Source organism: Rhagoletis pomonella, unplaced genomic scaffold, assembly GCF_013731165.1.
Source record: "Rhagoletis pomonella isolate Grant_MI unplaced genomic scaffold, Rhpom_1.0 Rhpom_scaffold_00013, whole genome shotgun sequence".
In the NCBI taxonomy this organism is placed as follows: Eukaryota; Metazoa; Arthropoda; class Insecta; order Diptera; family Tephritidae; genus Rhagoletis; species Rhagoletis pomonella.
Genome location: NW_023458567.1, coordinates 5,333,744 through 5,353,608, shown reverse-complemented (window position 1 = coordinate 5,353,608; position 19,865 = coordinate 5,333,744). Strand labels below are relative to the sequence as shown.

The following is a 19,865-nucleotide window of genomic DNA, read 5'->3' as shown; positions in this document are numbered from 1 at the left end:
GAATTAATATCATATATACACTTCTGTATACATATACACATAAATCTATATATACATATGTACGTTTATAAAATATATAAATTAAATAATAAATGCAAACACACTACAAACAACAACCACTATTAAAATTTTAGCATAAAGGCAATTCTTTCCTTTTCCCTAAAAATTAAAACTTGACACTTTTCGTAGTTAAAAAGAAAAAGGAAAGAATACATAAATAATAAAGCTACATTTGTAGAGTTGAGAAAAATTATTTAAAAAAAACAAAGAGTTTGATGCAGAGAATTTAAACGAAAGAAAAATTATGTAAAGGCAGTTACTGGAATAAATGCATAAATAATAATAATTACAATTTATTTAGTTTTTAGTATTTAATATAAATAATAAAAAGAATAAAAAGTTAAAAACAAACTCATGTGTAATTTTAAGCGGAATGAAAAATTAATTACAAATTGCAGCAAGTAGGCAGTAAATTTAAAGCGGAAACTTTTCGTAAAAGGAGCACAGAGCAAGCGTGTGCACCAACTAAGTTTTGGTGAGGGGCAACGAGAGTGGGCGAAATGTGAATGCTGCTGGTGCCTTTTTGGGGGCTGAGCAAAATGCGACGCGCTGTAGAGTGCAGGTTTTTTTTTTTATAGAGTAAAACCCTAAAAATTATATAAAAGAAATGCCAAATTATTTTGGAACTTGGCTTAAGTCAATATCGACACCTGAGTGAAGAAAGATCAACCTATCTCGGCCTATCTCAGAAAACTTTTCAAGAATGCCCTACTTCAGGATTTGACTGAAAGGCGCCCTCTCTCAGCTGAAAATACATTGAAAATGTGTTGAGATAGGGCGCTCTTCAACCAAATTCTGAAATAGGGCGTTTTCGAACTGGCTGCCGAGATAGGTTGATCTCAGGTATCGTTATGTTTTGGCTTGAAGTTAAAAAAAAAATCACATGTGAGAAAAACAGTTTTCCCAAAGTACTAGTAGAAAGTATAAAGAATGTGATTTTTCAATGCCTCGGTAGGGGTGAAAATGCCTACATTTAAACTCATATTACTGCAGTTTCTACAACGAAAATGTTTTTGCTTTTCATGAATTTCAAATTGGTAACAACAACGAAGCCGCATGGACAGGTTCGATTTGTGTTTTCTTTTTTTAATTTGGGAAATGCGATAATTTCGAATTTGTTACTTTGGTTGCGCTTGTCAAAATCTTGGATTTTTGGCACTGTAGCCGTCAACTAGTATTTGAAAAGGTGCCGAGGATACGTTTGGATTTGAAAAATGATGATCGAAGCTTGAAGCTTCATATTATTTACTTTACCAAAATTTATTAGATTACCTTTTTTAAAGTAATAACCTAACCGCCGGTTTCAGCGATGATTCAATGGGAGTGTCAAAACTGTAATGTCACTAGTGAGCAAACCTTTAATTATTGAATCAGGGGTTTCACCAGCAATTTAAATAGAAAATTATTTATTTTGTCAATTTTCATATAAAATTCAAAAAATTAAAATCATTTATTTAAATTGCTTTTGCGAAATTGGCTGTAAAACTCATTTATTGTAGTTGTAGTAAATATTGAATATTTTAAGTTAGCGCTGTAAAAGTTTATGAGTTTCTTTAAAAAATGTATGTACAATTTTTTAAAAACTTCTGAATTGATATGCGCTTTAAATCGGGTTTTATGTGCAGAAATAAATTCAAAGAAATATTAAAGGTACTTTTAGTTAGGTATTATTTTAGTGCGACGAGTTAAAAGTTGAGTTCAAAAAATTAAAATATTTATTTTTTGCAAACGCGTAAAACAAAAAAAAAATAAACAAAATTAAATGTTTTTTTTTTTAGAAAATATTAAAAGTTTTTTTACAGGCAATTTATTTTAAAAACTCAGTTTTTTTCACTCGTTTTAAAAATTTTACAAAAATGATTTTCTCGGTAATAGCTTTTTAAAACGAATCTTTTTTTGTTTTGTTTTAAAGGCCATAGCTTTAACAAATTCGAAACATTTTTGTTAAAATGGGAAAACTTTTATGAAAACACCTTCGAAGTTTGAGTTGTCCATTCAATTATTTTTGGTTTGTTCTGAATACTGCATTTTTTACTTGCTGGGTGCAATATCATCGTTTTCCTTGAACTTGGGCCGTATTTCCACAGGGCATTGAATGACAAAAATTTCAATGACAAAGTGGGGGGAAAAAATAATAACCTGTAATTATGTTAGGAGCTTCCACTTTTTAAATGAAAACTATTTTTTTGGTCATTCACTGCCCGATGGAAATTTGTCATTATATTTTTTGAAATGCCAAAAGTTCGAAATTTCAAAAGGAATTAAAAAAAATTTAATTCATAAAAAGTGCTTTCATTTCAAATTTTACGCTATGAAAACTAAAAAAATAAACAAATAGAAAATAATCGAAAAAAAAATTATTTTATTTTCAAAAGTTTGAACAGTTTTTACTTACTTGACCTTGTTTAGGCCAGGGACTGGACGCTTGGTTAGTTTTCTTATTTTTTAATTTTTTCATAACTTAAAATAACACATTTTTATTATTGTACTCTTCTTTTAGAAAATAATTTTTTGTTTGATAAGTCGGTGCTATAGTTTCATTATTTTCATGTCTTTTAGTTGAATTTGCATCTTTTATTTAATATTAGATATATAATAGATTAAATAAAGCCTTTAGATTTTTTTTTTGAAAATTAAAGTTCTGTCCTACATTATCATATTTAGAATATATACATATTACTTATATGAAAAGGAATAACTCCACAAAAACTTTTGCCGATAGATGGCGCAGGAGTCGAAATATTTGGGAGACTCGTATATATGCTTCGATTTAGTTCATGCATAGAAAGCTTGTTTTTAAAAACATATTTATACTATTAACTTTTTATTTTATATAATAAAAAAAAAATTTTGAAAACTTGATTTTTTGGCTTAATTAACTTTTATTTTATTATCGCAGATTTTTTCAGCGTTTGCTTTTTTGTAAAATAATGTTTTAAATTTTTAATACAAATTGTTTAGTTTTTCTTATTTGCTAATTTTTTTAAATTAATTTAAATTCTTTATATACATACGTAAATGTATGTATGTAATGTATGTTTTATCTTTTTTATTTTATTTTTTATTTTTTGAAACCAAAACAAATTTTTAATTTTCGATAAAAAAGCTCGCCAAAAGCAAAGCCCAAATGCACAAAAGCAGTAAAAGTCTCAACCAGCAGCCCTTAAAGAATCCTAAACCGCAGTAAATTATACACATTGTATGAAATTAAAAATAAATTTCAAATTCAAAAAAAATAAATATTTAAAAAATCTTGTACATAAAAAGGAACTTAATTAAAAGTAAAACCATAAATTCTTCATTGTGTATGTGGGCCCAGGGGGTTATAATATGTATAAAAAAAAATAAAATAAAATAAAATTCTAATAAAAGTACATACATAAATACAACATTTAAATGCAATACAACATAGTATGTATGTACATGCACCCGTATAATTAAAGTGGTGTATGTACACGCGTGTACAACCTATTAGCAACGTGAATGTACGCTAGTTGTAGTAAACTATAGTATATATGTATTATACAACTTTATAAATATATATATATATTGATGATTGTGTAAAATTATTATTATTGATTAATAAAATTGATTCATATACAGAACAAAAAAAAAATCAACTGGTATTACACTTAAACACTTATTTATGATTCTAAACAAACTAATAACAAAAAAAGAAAATGATAATTAAAAATAAGTTACTATTACTAACTACTTTTACCAGGCCTACATACTACATACACACACTAAAATATTTGCAAAAAACCGAATCAACAAGCTGCTACATGGCTAGGTAGTGCAGTTGTATGAATTGTATTTATAGGCAAGCCTTTTTTTCTACAGCGTCCAGCAGGAAATAAAATGAATACAAAATAATTATGAAGTAGTGTAAAAAAAAACTTAAAAACAGTTTAAAATAAAGTAATACTACGATTTAGAATAAATTAAACGCATACGTTTTCTCATTGTTATGCTTTTTTTTTACTTCAAGTGATTTTTTTATGTTTTTATGGTTATGTTTATTGGGATTGTAGAGCAAGTTTTTACTTCAAAGCGGTGGAATAACTTGGCTATAGTTTTAGATACAATACAATACAAAATTCTCTGGATAAAAAGTGTTGAGCAAATGCCAGAATAGGTGGTTCACAAGGTGTCGCCAGTGTCGTAAGTGTCGTAAAGTTTCTAACGGTTAAATAAATGTTTAGAGCAAAGAAGCCAACTCGTGGGGAATTCCCCGATTTGCGAAGAATTTCAGTTTGCGTGAGGTATCTCGGGGAAGGGACCGTTCTTTTGTGGGGAATTCCAGTTTACGTGGGCAATCGGGGGATGAACTGTTTTTTGTGAGGAATTAATTAATTTCATAATGAGTTAAACAAGTTGCATAAGAAAGGCAACTGCAACTAAAAGTACTGATTATGCAACCTTGCAAATTATGTTAATTACCGTTGGTTTTTAAGAATTTTCTTTGTCGTATAAACACAATTTATTTTTATATGGAAGAAACCCGCAACACCTTCGGGAAAAAAGAAATCTAAACGGAAAATTTTTAGCCACTTGAAACTTGTACTTTATTATACTAGAAATGGGTAGGCTACAAAACTTTCAAAAATCTTTCTAAAAAACGTAATAATAAAGCTCGAAATTTTAACGAAAGTTTTTTGAGTTTATTTTTTTTTTTTAAATTGCACAAAGTTGGAAATTTAGATTTATACGATTCTCGTCAAAGAATGAACTATATTAAAAAAAAAAACAACTCAAATTAAATAACAAAATAAAAAAATTGCGAAATCGGATTATTCTCAAAAATGAGTTGGCTATGCTGGTTTAGAGGACAATCAGCTATTTTTTTAACCATGGAAATTCATAATTAGGTACGTTCGGCAATTCACTTCCGAGTGAATTTCAATCGAATTCGCATTGAATTCAAATTGCCAGGGGTTGAAAACCTGCCTTAATATGACTATAAATAGTACCCTGCGAACCTTTTAAATTTAAGCCCAAAATACAATACCGCAGTGGCAGTGGCAGTGACAGTTTTTAAAATCAGCTGTTACTGCTAATATTGGCAGTCACTGCCGTAGCAAACACAATACAATTTTTTGACATGCCCTTTCGTTTGTTTACATTTTTGTTGTTACCTTTTAGGCTTCAGTGATATCAACAGATGTTGGCTGCGTTTCATTTATGTCAAATTCAGCATGCGAACAGTTTGCGACCTACAACAATACGATGCTTACATACGACACCCTTATGAATACCACAACTAGAAAACTATTTTTCGATGCCTTACGTAAGTCAATAAATTTTATAAAAAAAAAATGGTTCAATCAGTAATGAAATTTTTCAAAATTAAACAAAATCAATGAATTTCAAATAAATCCAACAACCCCAATGAAAATTTCGCACAGAAAAATTGTATATCTTTTTAAATTTCAATCTGTATTAGCGTAGCTATTCCAACCTATCCTAAATTTTAACATCAAAATCAGTGGTTAGGTTTAGTTGGAATACACAATCAATTTTGCGAATCTTTAAACTATGTAACTAGGCAATAATAATATTGTGGATAAGGTTTGAAAAAATATTTCCAGAAATATTTGCGAAGTTTCATGTTTATAGAGTTTTTAGTATTTCATGCGGAAAAAAAATCTTTTCATTACTTAAGTGAATTTCTTAGCAATTAATTTTTATTTTTTTTTTATTTCACTTAACAGTTTTGTTTTTAATTTTATTCTTCCCCGATTTCAAAAAAGCAGCAGGTGATCAATTCATCGGAATATTTTTCTTTATATATGTACATACATATGTCACCGCATAACTTTGGACTTCGGTAATTCTATTTCTATCGGAAGGTGGTGCCTCGGGTGGTCCCATACCAATCCGATCATTGGATTTTGAGGAAATTAACTATACTCCCAAATTTTTATAAGAGATTTGAAGTCAGTTGTTTTTTTGCTTAAAAATTACTTGTTTTAATATAATATTTTATTTATTTTTATTTCATTTTATTTATTTAGTTTTTATTTTATTTTGGTTGGTTGGTTGGTTGGTTGGTTGATAGAAGCATGGCCTGAGTAAATTCCCAGCGCCCAATTAGTGCTGATAGCACCAGTTTTATTCGATTTCTCTGGGACCCTTGATGATTTTTATCTGCTTTCAAGATTCGTTGGGTTCGTCAAACCATTTGGATTCGCCAATGAACCTATTTAAATAGGTTAGTAATGGTGAATTTGGAGATCTCCCCAAGGTTTTAAATGGATAAACTCCCGAGTGTGTTCTGCCTTATTCCAATGCTGGGCACTCGCAAATTTAGTGTAGGGCCGTTTCTTTACTTCCCTCAAGATTACAGCTACGGCCGTCCGAGGGTTGTATGGAAGGCCCATTTTAGCTGCATGTTCACCAATGGGCCAATGTCGCGTTATCGTGGCTGTTAATTTGACTTTATCTTTCCTTGGCCTCTTGAGAAGTTTTTGATTTTACCTTATGTAATTTTCTATTTCCTTCTATATATATGTTTAATATTTACTACATACATCCATATATGCACATAAGTATGTAAATACGATTGTTTGTCGTACTTTGGTTGATTCATCAATAAAAATGCATATTATGCATAAAAACGGGAAATTACACATTAACGTCTTTGTTGAGTTAGTTCAAGGCGTTTGAAAAAAAAAATAATAATAATAAATAAATAAAAAGAACACCAATAAGTGGCATGCAGACTAGCTATAAACTGTATAATTAAAAAACGTTATAAGTGAATTGAAAACAAATTGGAAGTTAAGCATAAAAGCTATATATTCAAACCGAAACTGTGTATTAATTGGGCGCCTAGCAGCATAAAATGACACACTGTGTGGCATTTCTGCTTGAGAATCATAAGGATTAATTGAAAACTTAAAACAAAAACGGAATAGCATTCGCTAATTCTGTACCTTTTTTAATATATATTTTCTATTAGGTTCATAAATTTTACCGCCACGATGAAAGAGAATATAAAACTAACTACGTATACTAATTATAAGTTAAATTTATGTATGTAGATCGGTGCTGAAAATCACTTCAGTCGCTTAAAGAATATAAATCGTGGGAATTAATAATTGTGTATGTGAAAAAAATAATAAAAAATAATAGTTTAAGGAAATAAGCAAAACGTTAAGCGTAAATTTAGCAATTAAATAAATTTGAAAATAAATACACAATTAAAATTTAAAAAACAATAAAATTAAAAACAGTGAAAAAACGATTGTGTTTTTAATGCGAAATTGGAAAGAACTTCCGTTAAATTAAGATATTTTATGATTTTTTTTTTTAAATTACTTATTATTAATGCTTAAGGAGAAGAGAACAATTGCATTAGTAGCGATGGTTAATACAATCATGATTTGGCTAAGAATGATTCTCCATTTGCGTTTCCTGCTATCCTGAGATTTTTAGGCTTAAGCCGATTCAGATTGAGCGCAAATAATTTCTTGATAGCCTTCCAAGGTAAACCAGGTAATAATTTATACACTTGATGAAACGAAATTTCACAGGTCCTTCTTCCGTCGAGAATCGTCTAGATCTCCGCCAGGATTCACCGGTAGGCACCGTCTCGTCCGCGAGCAAAGCTCCTTCAAGATTTGTAAACATTTAGTATAGAAAGCTTGAAAGAGCTTTGCGCGCGGTAAAGCTGATGCCCACCACCGCTCCAAAATGATTTGATGCCCTGCTCATCGCAGCTTTATCTAAACTAAGGGGGCTGATGAGTAAACTATCGAGAATTTCACATTAGTCTTAGTTGAGCATCGGATTTCACATTTAATCGGACCTGAATATGTACGTTTATACAGGAAATTTTTCCTCTCCGATCTTCATAAATCGGGTCATAGGTGGCGCATGGCGACAGACCTGACGTTGCTTGGCTAATAATGCTTCTTACTGGGCATTGACCGGCTGGCAGCCACGCTGAAATGCGGGGTGTCTCTTGCAACGAATGGGAAACAGGCGTTCCCACGACAGTCCAGTATACAAAAACGGAACGTAACAGATCTATATCTGGCCAAAAGCTCTTTGGGGAATTTTTATTCTGCTACACCACCAACAACAGGAAACGGGAGTTAACTTTCTTTACGCATGGTCAACTGTGCAAGTTCCATCGGATATAGGGCTCCACAACATACTAAATCTTTGCCAACCACGCTGGTTGTTTTTAACATAGTCGTAGTCCCTTGACCGTCTCCGGTCCACGCAAGAAAAACTTTGCATTTGCACATGTCTTGGTTTTCGACAAACATTCGCTGAGCTGACACGAGTCGGACACTTCTGCCCAAGAATAGTCCAGATGTAATCAAAGGTACTTATTCCTACTCTCTCTTTTCTCCATGAGGCCGACTCAACGAAGTAATTTAAAAAAACGTATTCGTTTATATCCAAAATTTATGTTTTACTTATTATATGTAGAATAGAATTTTACTATTATATACACATAAATAAATTTGATCCAAATTCAGGTCTGTGTTAGTCTTAAATTTTAAGACCGGATACGACTATAATAAAATGTTCGTCTTTTACTAAGATTATATATTTCTTAATTTCCAATTACAAACTAAGTATCTACTACATATTTTTTCTAAACATAATTTTCTATTAGATACTAATTTTGAAAAATTCGTATACCCCAAAATCACAACAAAATAAATATTTACAGTTTCGCTAATCAGACTTAGCCTAACTCTACACCTCCTCAATCTTAAAAGAACTGGATTTCGTGTATGGCTGCGTTTGACGCCATTCCTGCCTGCTACGCAGCCTTGCTCTATAACGTTTCGTACTCTCTCACGCGGTTACCACCTTCGACGTGAAGGCGGCCAGCTGCGCTTTGAGTGCGTCAATTTGGCAAAGCAGTTCAATGTTCTGACGTTCCAAGTAGGCCGCTCGTATGGCAATCTCATCCTCCTTGATGCGGCGACGATCGCGCGACTTCTTAGCAGCTGCATTGTTCTTGCGGCGGCGCTCATAGTAGGCGGCGTCTTTGATTTGACCACCGGATGAGGAGTTGTTGCTGGCGGAGGCGTTGTTACCATTTGCCGACGAGCTCACTTTATCCCCCTGTCCACCGGCATATGATGAGTCACAATCACTTGACTCATCCGCGCCACCGCCATGACGTTCGTCATTCTCGCTGCTGCCACCTTCGGGCGCATTGCTGCTTGTGTTGCTGTTGCGTCTCGAATTTAAGCGACGCATCTTGGGATTTGTGATAGTGCGTGAACCGCCATTGCAACTGCGTATTTGCTCCAATACGCGCTTGCGGTACTCAGTGTAGCGTTCAACGCGTGGATTATCCAGCAGAACATCGGTGGCGGCAAAATTGGCCGCTATGACGAGCGGATCACGTGGAAAAGCTTTGAAGGGACGCGTGGACTTGAGCGCACTGGGCGTAGTAGGAGGATTAGCTGGCGCAAGTGTTGCTAATGTTTCGGTCGTAGGCGATTTGCTACGACCATCATGACTGGAGCTTGGTGAGAGTGGTGTCATGTGCTCATCTTCGGATTTGATGCTGTGCAGCATGGAGCTAGGCGCGACAGAAAGTGGAGTGTTGGGGATCGGCGAAGTTTGTGATTGAGCTGCAAGTAATGGTGATGAGGTGGCGGGCGGTGTAATTGTTGAAGCCAAGGGAGCCATGGGTGGTGTTGTGGAAGAAGTCGCTACTGTGTTTTCTTTGGTGAGTTGTCCAAACGAAGAGTAGAGCGCTGGATATAATGAAGCCAGCGGAGGCGCAAGCCGGTTGAATTGTTGCTGTGCGCTGTAAAGCAAGTTTGAGGGAATCATCGGCGGCTGCAGTTGGCTATTCGTAGGTGATCCAGCAGGGGAGTCGGCGCCGAAGCTGGAGTTCGTATTGTAGGGAGAAGGTGTCTTGCGTGTCGTTTCGACCGAATCGCGACGTGAAAGATCGAGTACCTCGCTTGGTGATTGGCGTTGGCTAGTGGTGCGTTCGGCATGTGATCTGCCGCCACCACCAATCAGCGCTTGCTGTTGCTGCTGCTGTCGGTAAGCATAGGCGGAGTAGAGTTCGAGCTGTTCAATTTTTGCTGGCGTGAGCGTGGCGGTTTGAGTTTGGTGAAGCGCATGGTGTGAGAGCGGATGGCCTGGGCTGTAGGTTTGGTGATGGGGATAGAGAGGCTGCTGGTGTGAGAGACGCGCGTGTTGTGAAGACGTCGAGTGTAATATGTTGTGATCTGGAGAGGGTAAATAAAGAATATAACCATTAGTTAGTTGTTTTTTAATCTAAGCGGAATTTTTTAAGAGTGTTTTATTGAATTTATAGTTTCACCAAACTGAAGTATTTCACTGAAATGCAGAGTTTCTTTTACGAATTTTACTTACCATTTTTGAAATCCAGCAGAAATTGGCCAGTCATTAATTTTTCGTGTATCATCATTTTTATAGCTCTACAAAAAACACTACGGTGTTGAAATGCTTTCACTGAAAATTCACGGATTATTTTTGAAAATGTCACTATTTTAATTATCGACTTGTGCTACTCTAGTTCGGCTACACATGCAAGATATCTATCAACGACCGTTGTCTACTGCTGTCAGACTATAACTACTCCACACACCCAGTCCCTTCCTGCTTTTATACGCGACACTTGCTTGCGCACCCTCACTAAATTTGCAGTCACAGCTTCTCACTCTCTCTCTGCCTGTTTGTCTGTCCGTCCATCCGTACGCCTATCCTTTTGTTTGTTCTAGTCCATTCTGTCCGTCCGTTTAACCGTTTACCCATATTCGATATTTTGTTTGTTTGTCTGAGCCGCCGCCGCCGCCGCCGCCGCCGCCGAAACGATTATCACAATGACAATGGCATTGACAATGACAACTTGGTCTCTCACTTCCTCTCAAGCGGTGTGATATTTCTCTTCTCACTCTAAGCCAGCAGGTACCAGTAAGCGCACTCGTATTTACTGCTGAGATTAAACTCAGCTCAAAATATGAACTCTCATAGTACATACATATTTTGTTTGCGAATGCTATGCTAACATAGCATAACAAACGGTATTTTAATATTGCGACTTTGTTTCGTGAGCACAGGAAATGAGCGCACGTTGCTGTTCAAAGGGAAGTACATACGAATGACTAGAAGAGTTCCTGCGTACTCTCTAGTGTTTGTTGATTGACCTGTTTTCCAAGCAAAGCAAAATTCTTGCCATTGAAGGGGTAGCAAGCCGTGCCTTGCTAGCGTTACTTTACCTTTAAATGTGGTTTCAATGGCGTTAGTTTAGGGGTTTGGGATACAGTTACATTTTCGGCAATAGTGAATGTTTTCGCAAAATACTTTCCCCCACACCTTTTCAACCCTAAAAGCGGTTTCGTTGGTAGTATTTGAAATTACATTAAAGGCCAGACAGAAGTACATTATTAAGATGGTGGGATTTACCGAATATGTCGTTAAGTTGCTTTAAGTTTTCGAAAACAAACGCAATTTTGTTGTAGAAGTAGTTTAATTATTTCCCCGGCATTTTATTGGTTAGGTTTTTGGTATGAAGAAAATTGTGTTTAATGTAACAGATTCATTATCGAACTTTTTATGTTACGGCCCCGGCAGGTCGACGCTTGACCATCTGATAAAAAGTTACATACGTTGGAAAGTCAAGGCGGCAAAGCTCTTTTGGTGTCCATTAAGTAGTGTGATGACGAAAAACAGTGCGGCAGACAGAACCTTCTAAGGTTAGGTTAGGTTAATATGGTTGTCACGGGATGGGTAGGGCACAATTGGACCATTTATACAACTGCTAAGATATGTGTGGCAAAATACCCTTTGTTCCCAGAACGAAATTTCCCAGACGGCCGATGTTAGTCCCGGTGAGCCGTTAAGGGATAGATAGCGAATGTGCATTCCAAGAAGTTAAGATCACAACAGAGCTTTAACAGTGAGAAATATATGTGATATTTAGTCTCACAGTGTGAATGCCAATCGGACAGTGCTCTGTAAGTTGAGAGTGGCGGTTTTATGAGTCTCCAGTGCACGCTCGACCAGAAATACTTTTCAGTTGCATATGTCTTAGTTTTCGAAAAGCATTTGCTATACTATTCGATTCTATGCTAACGGAACTAACCAGTCTTATGTTTGACCATGGACTGTCACTTCAGCAACATTCCCCCTAAAGTTTTTTAAGGAACTTTTACATGAACAACAAACGCATCATCTCGTTAATAGGAAAATTTTCGAAATCTTTTGTAGATCGATCATATTCGTAGATTTCATGACAATGGATTCAATAATAGACTCGCATAATTATAGAATAATGTGGTAGGGTAGATTGGGTTAGGAGGACGTGTGGATGAAATCGCAGTACTCGGTGGAATACTTGCTGGCTTCTCTTGTTATAGGGTAACAAAGGCGGAAATAGGAGAAGTCAACCGCCTACCCACATAAAGCTTCTGTAAAATAAGACTTACAGCCTTATTCTGTATCACGAACGATAAGCAACACGAACGATTCGTCTGCAGAGGAATGCTTCAAAAATTAGTCCGGCGGCATCATTTTAACCGGTTTAAACGCAACCGAGACCATTGCAACGTAATGTATGAAAACCAAGACGAAGACGACCGATAGAGTTTAAAATCGCAATCAGAGAGGTTGTCGTCTGCTATCGTTCGTGATACAGAATAAGGCCCTTAGTTTCCTAGAATTGCCCTTTTTGGGCGCAATCGTACTGGAAATCATCTGAAAGCAAAAGCGAGTTTACACAATGCTTATGAACGAATAAATTTAATTTATGATAAAGTATTGTTTGTTGGATAAAAAAAATAATATTTCCGCACCAAACTCAGCTTCCTCCATAACCATGACAATAGTGTCAAAGTGAAGACTTTTTTCATTATAGCTGTGTATAAGATATATCGTGATTACCTGCCAAACTAACTTAACATCACGGTGTCCTTAAGCACAACGGATCAATTCAAAATGCCTTGATCAGCGCCCTGAAAAATGCAAGCACTTCAGTACCAATGGGCATTGTGTGGTGACCACACTGTCCATTTTGGTCGCGCTCGAGACCCATCTAAACTTCTGCCGTACTATGGGCCCGACTCAGTACTGGTAGCCTTTGACTGGGCACCCTAAGGCTGTCAAGCGCGTAGTTCCACCTACGCGGAACCCCCTGCAGGGGTTTTTTCATTACAGCTCTATATCAATTAATGCAATTCAACTGCAAAAGTTACAACAGAAAATGGCACGCCTTAAATATTAAAAGTCTTAATGACCTCCGCCGTGCCTAACCTCAAAATAAACAATGAATTAACTGAGAAACAAGCACTTTGCCGCGCTGCCAAGCATCCTTAACAATCAAAGTTAATACGCAATCGACTTTTTTCCAGCCTCGCTGTTACAATTAACACGCGTTAAAGCCATATAATAGAGCGAGCATTCATTTTTCGAACTCTGTGTATTTGCGTAGCTCAAGGTTCAGTGCAAAACAATGCAAACGCCATAATACGTTTCAGTGCGTTTTCTGTTATACTTTTGTCTGCAGAACAAAGATCACGCGCCTACTTTGCTCTACTTTACTACTGCGTCGCCTTAACAATTAACTTGAGATTAGTTTAGTAGTTTGGTAGTTGGCAGCAAAGAGAATACACGAATACTACGCGTATGTATAAAAGTATAAAATGTTTCCTAAAATGCCCTGAGCGGCTTAGTGTACGGACTTTTAAGGTCAAATGCAGCTACCGCCTCTACACAGCAGGATTTTGTTATGTAGTGTGCAAATCCGGTTGTGAATCCTTTCCTACCATTTTTGAGCAAATCCTTCCGCGCAAATACTAAATCCTTTAAGAAATGCGCTCGGCGAATATTTTTGTGAATGTATTGCGGCACGCCTACCCGTAAGGCGAACTTTATTGCAAACACTGTGTTGCGAATTGTTTGCTGTTAGTACGAAAAGAAAAGGCGTTGTTAGTGTGCGCATCTTACGACATAGTGGGCTGTGACAAATTTATTGCAAATTTGTTGCAGCAACGCGGCTTAAATGCGTGCATATGCAAATACTTTCGCAGCGCAGCTAATAGTGAGAATTTTACAAACGTACTGCTAGCAGGTAGGTTATGTGAATGTTTGCGGGATAGTAGATGGGTGAGTAATATGTAGAAGAAGAACTGATTAAAAAAGCAGGTATTAAGTGAAGGAAAGGGTTGCTTGCGTAAAAGAGGAAAAGCGCAAGAGTGCGAGTTTAAAATGCTGGAAAAGGATATATTTTCGGCGTTTCTTTGGAATGGGTTATCGTAGCGCGCCAACAACCTTCAACAGATACTCTTGCTTTCGTCTCCGCAAAAATGTTGCATCTCTTCGATAATACATTCCATTCGTGGAATTTATTGATTAGCAGGCTTTCGCTTAATCGCTGCAACCTTCAACCCGTTCTCTTTACAAAAATAATAATAATAATAATACAAAGCCATGGACCTAACTCCTTTCAGTAACCCTGCTTAAATTGCATACTTTCACTATCCCTAAAAAAAATTGAATACAAAAACAGCCGCTATTATTTAACCCATTCCTTACTAAATTATAAAAAAAGAGTTGTCCTTTACCACAAAACTCATGCAAGATTTTCAAGGACTTCGAGCAACTCTACCGTATTGTCTTAACTAAGCGTAAAATATGTATTTCATAAACGAGCAGCAGTAAAAATAGTTTAAGGTCTACCCGCCAAAAAAGATGCAATTTTTGTGCAATCCTTTCACTGGCGACCTTGTCGCACACAGCTAACGGGGTAGCGGCGAACCTAAGCAATTCTTCTAAACACACAGTTAAATGGAAGCCTTTGCCGTCAACACGCATTTCGTGTCATTTACCAAACTATGCTTCTTTCACATTTTTACACATTGCAAAAAAGGCAATTTGTAGCTGTAAACAACCTACGATTTTCTCGCTTTCATCACCAAGATAGACGTCCACTGTCACCAAACTGCTTTGTCTTCCAACTACTTCACTCAATTTCTTACGCGGAAGAAGGTGAAAAAGGATTGTAGCCATAAAAAACCTATTATTGCTCTGCGGTGCGTGGGTATTAACGGGTTGTCTGACGGCGTACCCACATTCATACTCGTACATTTCGGGGTATATTGTTCTTTTTCGCGTATCCTGTCGCAGAAGGGTAAAGGTCAGCCAGCAGCGCGACCGTCCACTGCTCTTTGTTTTTAAATTGCCTATCCACTTTTTATTGCATAATTTACAATGTGTACCTACTTTTTGTTGCTGCTAAGCCAAAGTGTGCGTTTATTGTTTCGCATTTTTTCAGAGAAGTAATATTTTTTAAATACTCAGCATGCAATTTTGCTACTCCTTTCTGTACTTTCCACGACGGGTTCTTTTGTTTACACAGTGTTTTTTAGTAAAGGGTTTCTGAGTTCACCAAAAGTTGTGTAAACAAACACTATATTTTTTGTTTTATGAAAGGGTTTAGCTTAGTGTCGTGTTGGGAAATGTGATTTTCGTCCTTGTTTTATTTTACCTGAATTTGTTTTCAAGGGAGTTGTTTTAGCGGAGATGTTAGCAGATATCTATTCGTTGCAATTTGGCACCCGATTTTGAAGAGGTATTCCTTTTCTTGTTTAGAGATTATGCTACGGTAAAAGTTCTGAATTTCGGTAATCTCTAAATAGAAAAAAACTGAAAAAATTTTGGAAGCCTCCAAAATTTCATTAAACTGTAGAAATATCTATAAAAAAAACATGTTTTTAGTTTGAAAGCACTCATCTAAACTCATATTTTTTTGTGCGAAAAAAGGCATGTGTGTATGTATATATATCTACATACATGGGCGTAGCCAGGTAGGGGCAGGGGGGTGCTGTACACCACTTTATTTTTGTTTAACAAAGGAAACTCTCGTTATACGTAGCTAAGCTTTACATCAGAAGTAATATTTGTATTACTTAAATATAAAAACAGAGATAAATTACAAACTTATGGCGTTTTCTTTTCTATTAAACAATTTTGCCTTCTTATAAATATTGGATCAGTTTCAGTAGGTTGCTTTTTGTCCCGCAAAATGGCTATATTAGCTGAAAGTATGGCACTTTTGCTTAGTCGGAGGGCAATATTTTGGGAAATGAACACGTAAAGCTGTGAAAGCAGAAGGCATTGACATTCGTTGTTGTTGCCGACCACTTCACTTTTAACAAGTTTATGACATTTAACTAAAATCATGCCACCAGATTCACTAGCAGAAAAATTTTTGTTTCTTAAAAAAGTAGAAAAATTTGAGAATTTGAAGTTAGTGAAGTTGGATGAAAATATTAAAAGTGTTGCGCGTTTCCAAACTGCCAGAATTCGGTACACCTGAGCAAACGTTCGAATATTAAGTTTTTTGCTTTTCCGAGGTAGGGTACGTAGGTTGATAACAAATTGCTGACGCAAAATATCTTTAAACCTCTGAAAGATGTACCATTATCCGTGGAACAGGAAAGAGGTCGAGTTAAAATGGTGCCTGCAACTTGTAACAGTACCAATTTTTGGATTCTCGGATTTTTCTGATAAAGATGTGGTGCTGCTAAAAATATATATACAAAAATATAAGCACGAAACTAGGTATTTGTCACAAGAATTATCCACATAAGATGAAAACTACTGCAGTTTTATTTTATAAAACTAAATAAGTATGTTTGCACCATGTATTGTCTTCCCAGAGAGTTTTGCTCCACATCGAAATTCGTGCTCTTTTATTTTCTAAGTGTAACGAATAAAACTTCACACTTAAATTTAAGACATTCATAACCAAAATTTTATGCAGAAAATTCCCGCTCCCAAATATAAACTGGGACTAAAAATTGAAGCAAGTTTTGCCTATTTTTCTTTAGTTTATTTAATATTTATTATTTTTTATGAATATGTAGCACATTACTTAACAAACAACATATACTACAAACAGATTTCACACTTGGTGTAAAAATTATGAAAATTCTGCAAAATTTCAGCACCCTTGTAACTTTTTAATCTGCTAAAATGACGCGTGTATTTGGGTCACTCGCTTAAAACAAAAAACATTGAAATCGGCTCACTATCTGATTGTTTTTCAATTTTATGTAACACAGTCCGACATGAAAATTTTCTCAGAGATAAGACTAGCCATTTCTAATAGATTCTGGAGCACTAAATTTGTAAAAATAAAAACTTGTATATTTGAATTTTAATAAAATAAGGCGAAGAGCAAAATCGGCTAAAAACGGCTAATTTTTTTTTGCAAAACGGTTAACAAATCGGCTGCCGGCTAAATCGAATTTTTTTCCGGCTGTTTGCTGTCGCAACCGGCTAAATCTAGCCGGAAAACGGCTAAAATGGCAACGCTGATGGTATGCCTGAATCCGACGTAGCTGTCATTTTTATGTATTTGTCGGAAATTTTGTACGAATAGCAACTCGTGTTGAAGCGAAACAAATTGTTTTAAAATATCAATAAAATAAAGAGTGCAAACGCAAAAGTATGTACATATGTAAGCTGAAGTGTGAATAGAAAAAAAAAATATCATTAAATGTTTACAAAATTATCAGATCGAAGATCACAACAAATCGCTCACAATACGAAAAACTGGTGGAATGCATTAGCGAAAGGCCGGACATTGGTCGAGGCTTTGTAAAAAGAGCTAAGAGGATGTGCTGGAATTTTGGGAAAGCGTTCCTTAAAAGGAGGGAGCTCACATTTTATCATTTAAGCTAACAGAACAATCTCCTATCAATCTCCTTTGTATATCAATGCAACTGTTAGGTGTTCTTCCTCCTGGGACAAAAGTGCACCGGCCACTGAATCCTTTGTATTCTACTTAGTTAAGGAAAAGTCTTTTCAAATAATGATTAATTTTTTTTTTTTAATTTCCCTATTCACTTGCGATTAATAATTGTTTCCTTATAGAAAGGTTGGTTTCTTTTTCACCATAGACATTCCGAATTCGTTCAAAATATGCTAATTTAAAACAGATAATTCTTTCAGTGTTCCTCCGGGGTTTTTGGACATGGACTGTTTCATCAATTTAATAGTGTTCGCTTTATTTTTGAGGAAACGAAAAATGTTTTGCAAGTTATGGATCATTTCTACACTCTTTCTTCAAATATTTCTCGTATTCCAGCTGTGCGCAGGTGTTTAGTTTTTCGCATCGTGTTTTTACATATTCGTAATTTAAATTTTTTCAATAAAATCAATTGGTGGTAGTTCATGATTGTGTGTGGATTAATATCACAACACTGAGGATTTGGCAATAACCTTTTTCATCTATTAAAAAACAACACTTACGGGGCAATGTTTATTGTAAGAACAACAATTTTTTCTATGAATCGACATACTTTAAGCATTGTTGACGCTATTTCCATTTGAATGAGGAAATAGCGTCAATGACTTTATTTCCAAATTTTTGTTGACTTTATTTGACCTTATTTCCATTGACCTTATTACCTATCACCAAGTAATTCATTGGTCCTATGAAGCCGCAGTTTAGCCTACTATGTTTTATGTTCGCTCGTGAGAAGTTCACTTGTTAAGAAGCCATAACGGCCGAGGCCGAGAAGCATGTTCTCTACACACATTCCCTCAGTGGATGATTATGTGGAGCTAGGTGGCTGGAGGGAAGGAGTAGCGAAGTTTTTCCCTGCAAATCTTGACTTGCGATATGTGAATCAAGTTTGGGATTCTTGAATGTTTTAGCGCTTTTCAGTCAGAAGTGGTCTGAAGATTTTCTAATTAGGGTACAAGGCCACAGTGATATTGGAGGAAACTACATGGCTTCAGAGTAGATCCCACCTTGCGGGTCCACCAAGCGGGAAAGATAGGCCATTTGTTAGCTCAGCGAACGGTGGATGAAAATTAAGATGTGGATCGAGGATGATCAAAGGAGCTCCTTACGCTTGAAAAGCCACAGCTCTCAGTTTTAAAGGGAATTCTAACAGGTCACTGCTTGATCGGAATACACGCGACGGGATGAAAAATTTCATCTGAAATGCCGCAATTTCCTTGAGAATGATAAGGTTGATATCCCTCAAAACTGTCTGCTGGGCTGCCCAGAATTCACTTGGCTAAGATTGAAGTATTCTGGCTTGCGGTCAGCGTAGCTGGCGTTGGATTTGCGAGGTCGTTTATTGATTGAGTAGTGGTTACCGTTCAAACTCACGTGGTATCACAAAGGACATGCTGTATAATATCCAAGTGTGTATCCAACTGGAGACGACTACCGTAACCTAGCCTAACGAAAATTAACCGACCTATTTCCTATAAAAACTGGAAAACTTGCATATGTGCGTAAATTTTTGTGAAAGCATATATTTACTTGATAAATTTTGTCGTTTTTTCTCTGAACAAAACAGTTATTTTTAATGTAAAATACTTGAAAATAACATTCTAATAGCAAAAAGATAATCTCTCACAGATCAATGCAACCACTTCCACTTCCGTTGAAGTGGCCTAAGCAAAGAAATTACAAAAAACGGAAACAGGCAAAAAATTTGCATACATACCGGCATACCAGCATACAAAAATACGACTGAATGAATAAAGTGCAATTGGTTTGTGCAAGGATTATGTCGTCTTAGGATCTTACAATATAAAAACTCTTAAAGGATTCACAACAAAAAAACAATACAATCATAAGGCCACTGCACACCACTCCACTCAGTTCATACTCTATTGGCTTCAAGTACATACATACGTATGTACGTGCGTAGCCCTAGTTGCTCGTCAAATCCTTGTTAACTATTATCCTATAGTTACAGCCCAAAAGCTGACGGCTCAGACGCAAGTAATCCTTGACCTAATTATGCCATTTTATGCGTTAG

General features: G+C 35.8%; 1 protein-coding gene across 1 annotated transcript; it reads right to left on the bottom strand.

The window, feature by feature from the left end:
- Positions 1–8,727: 8,727 nt before the first annotated feature.
- Positions 8,728–10,773, bottom strand: LOC118748605 (protein giant). Its single transcript, XM_036483153.1, has 2 exons — positions 10,432–10,773; positions 8,728–10,283 (listed from the first exon to the last, which is right to left on the bottom strand). The coding sequence occupies exons 1-2, from the start codon at positions 10,484–10,486 to the stop codon at positions 8,881–8,883; spliced, it is 1,458 nt and encodes a 485-aa protein (XP_036339046.1). The 5' UTR covers positions 10,487–10,773; the 3' UTR covers positions 8,728–8,880.
- Positions 10,774–19,865: the final 9,092 nt, after the last annotated feature.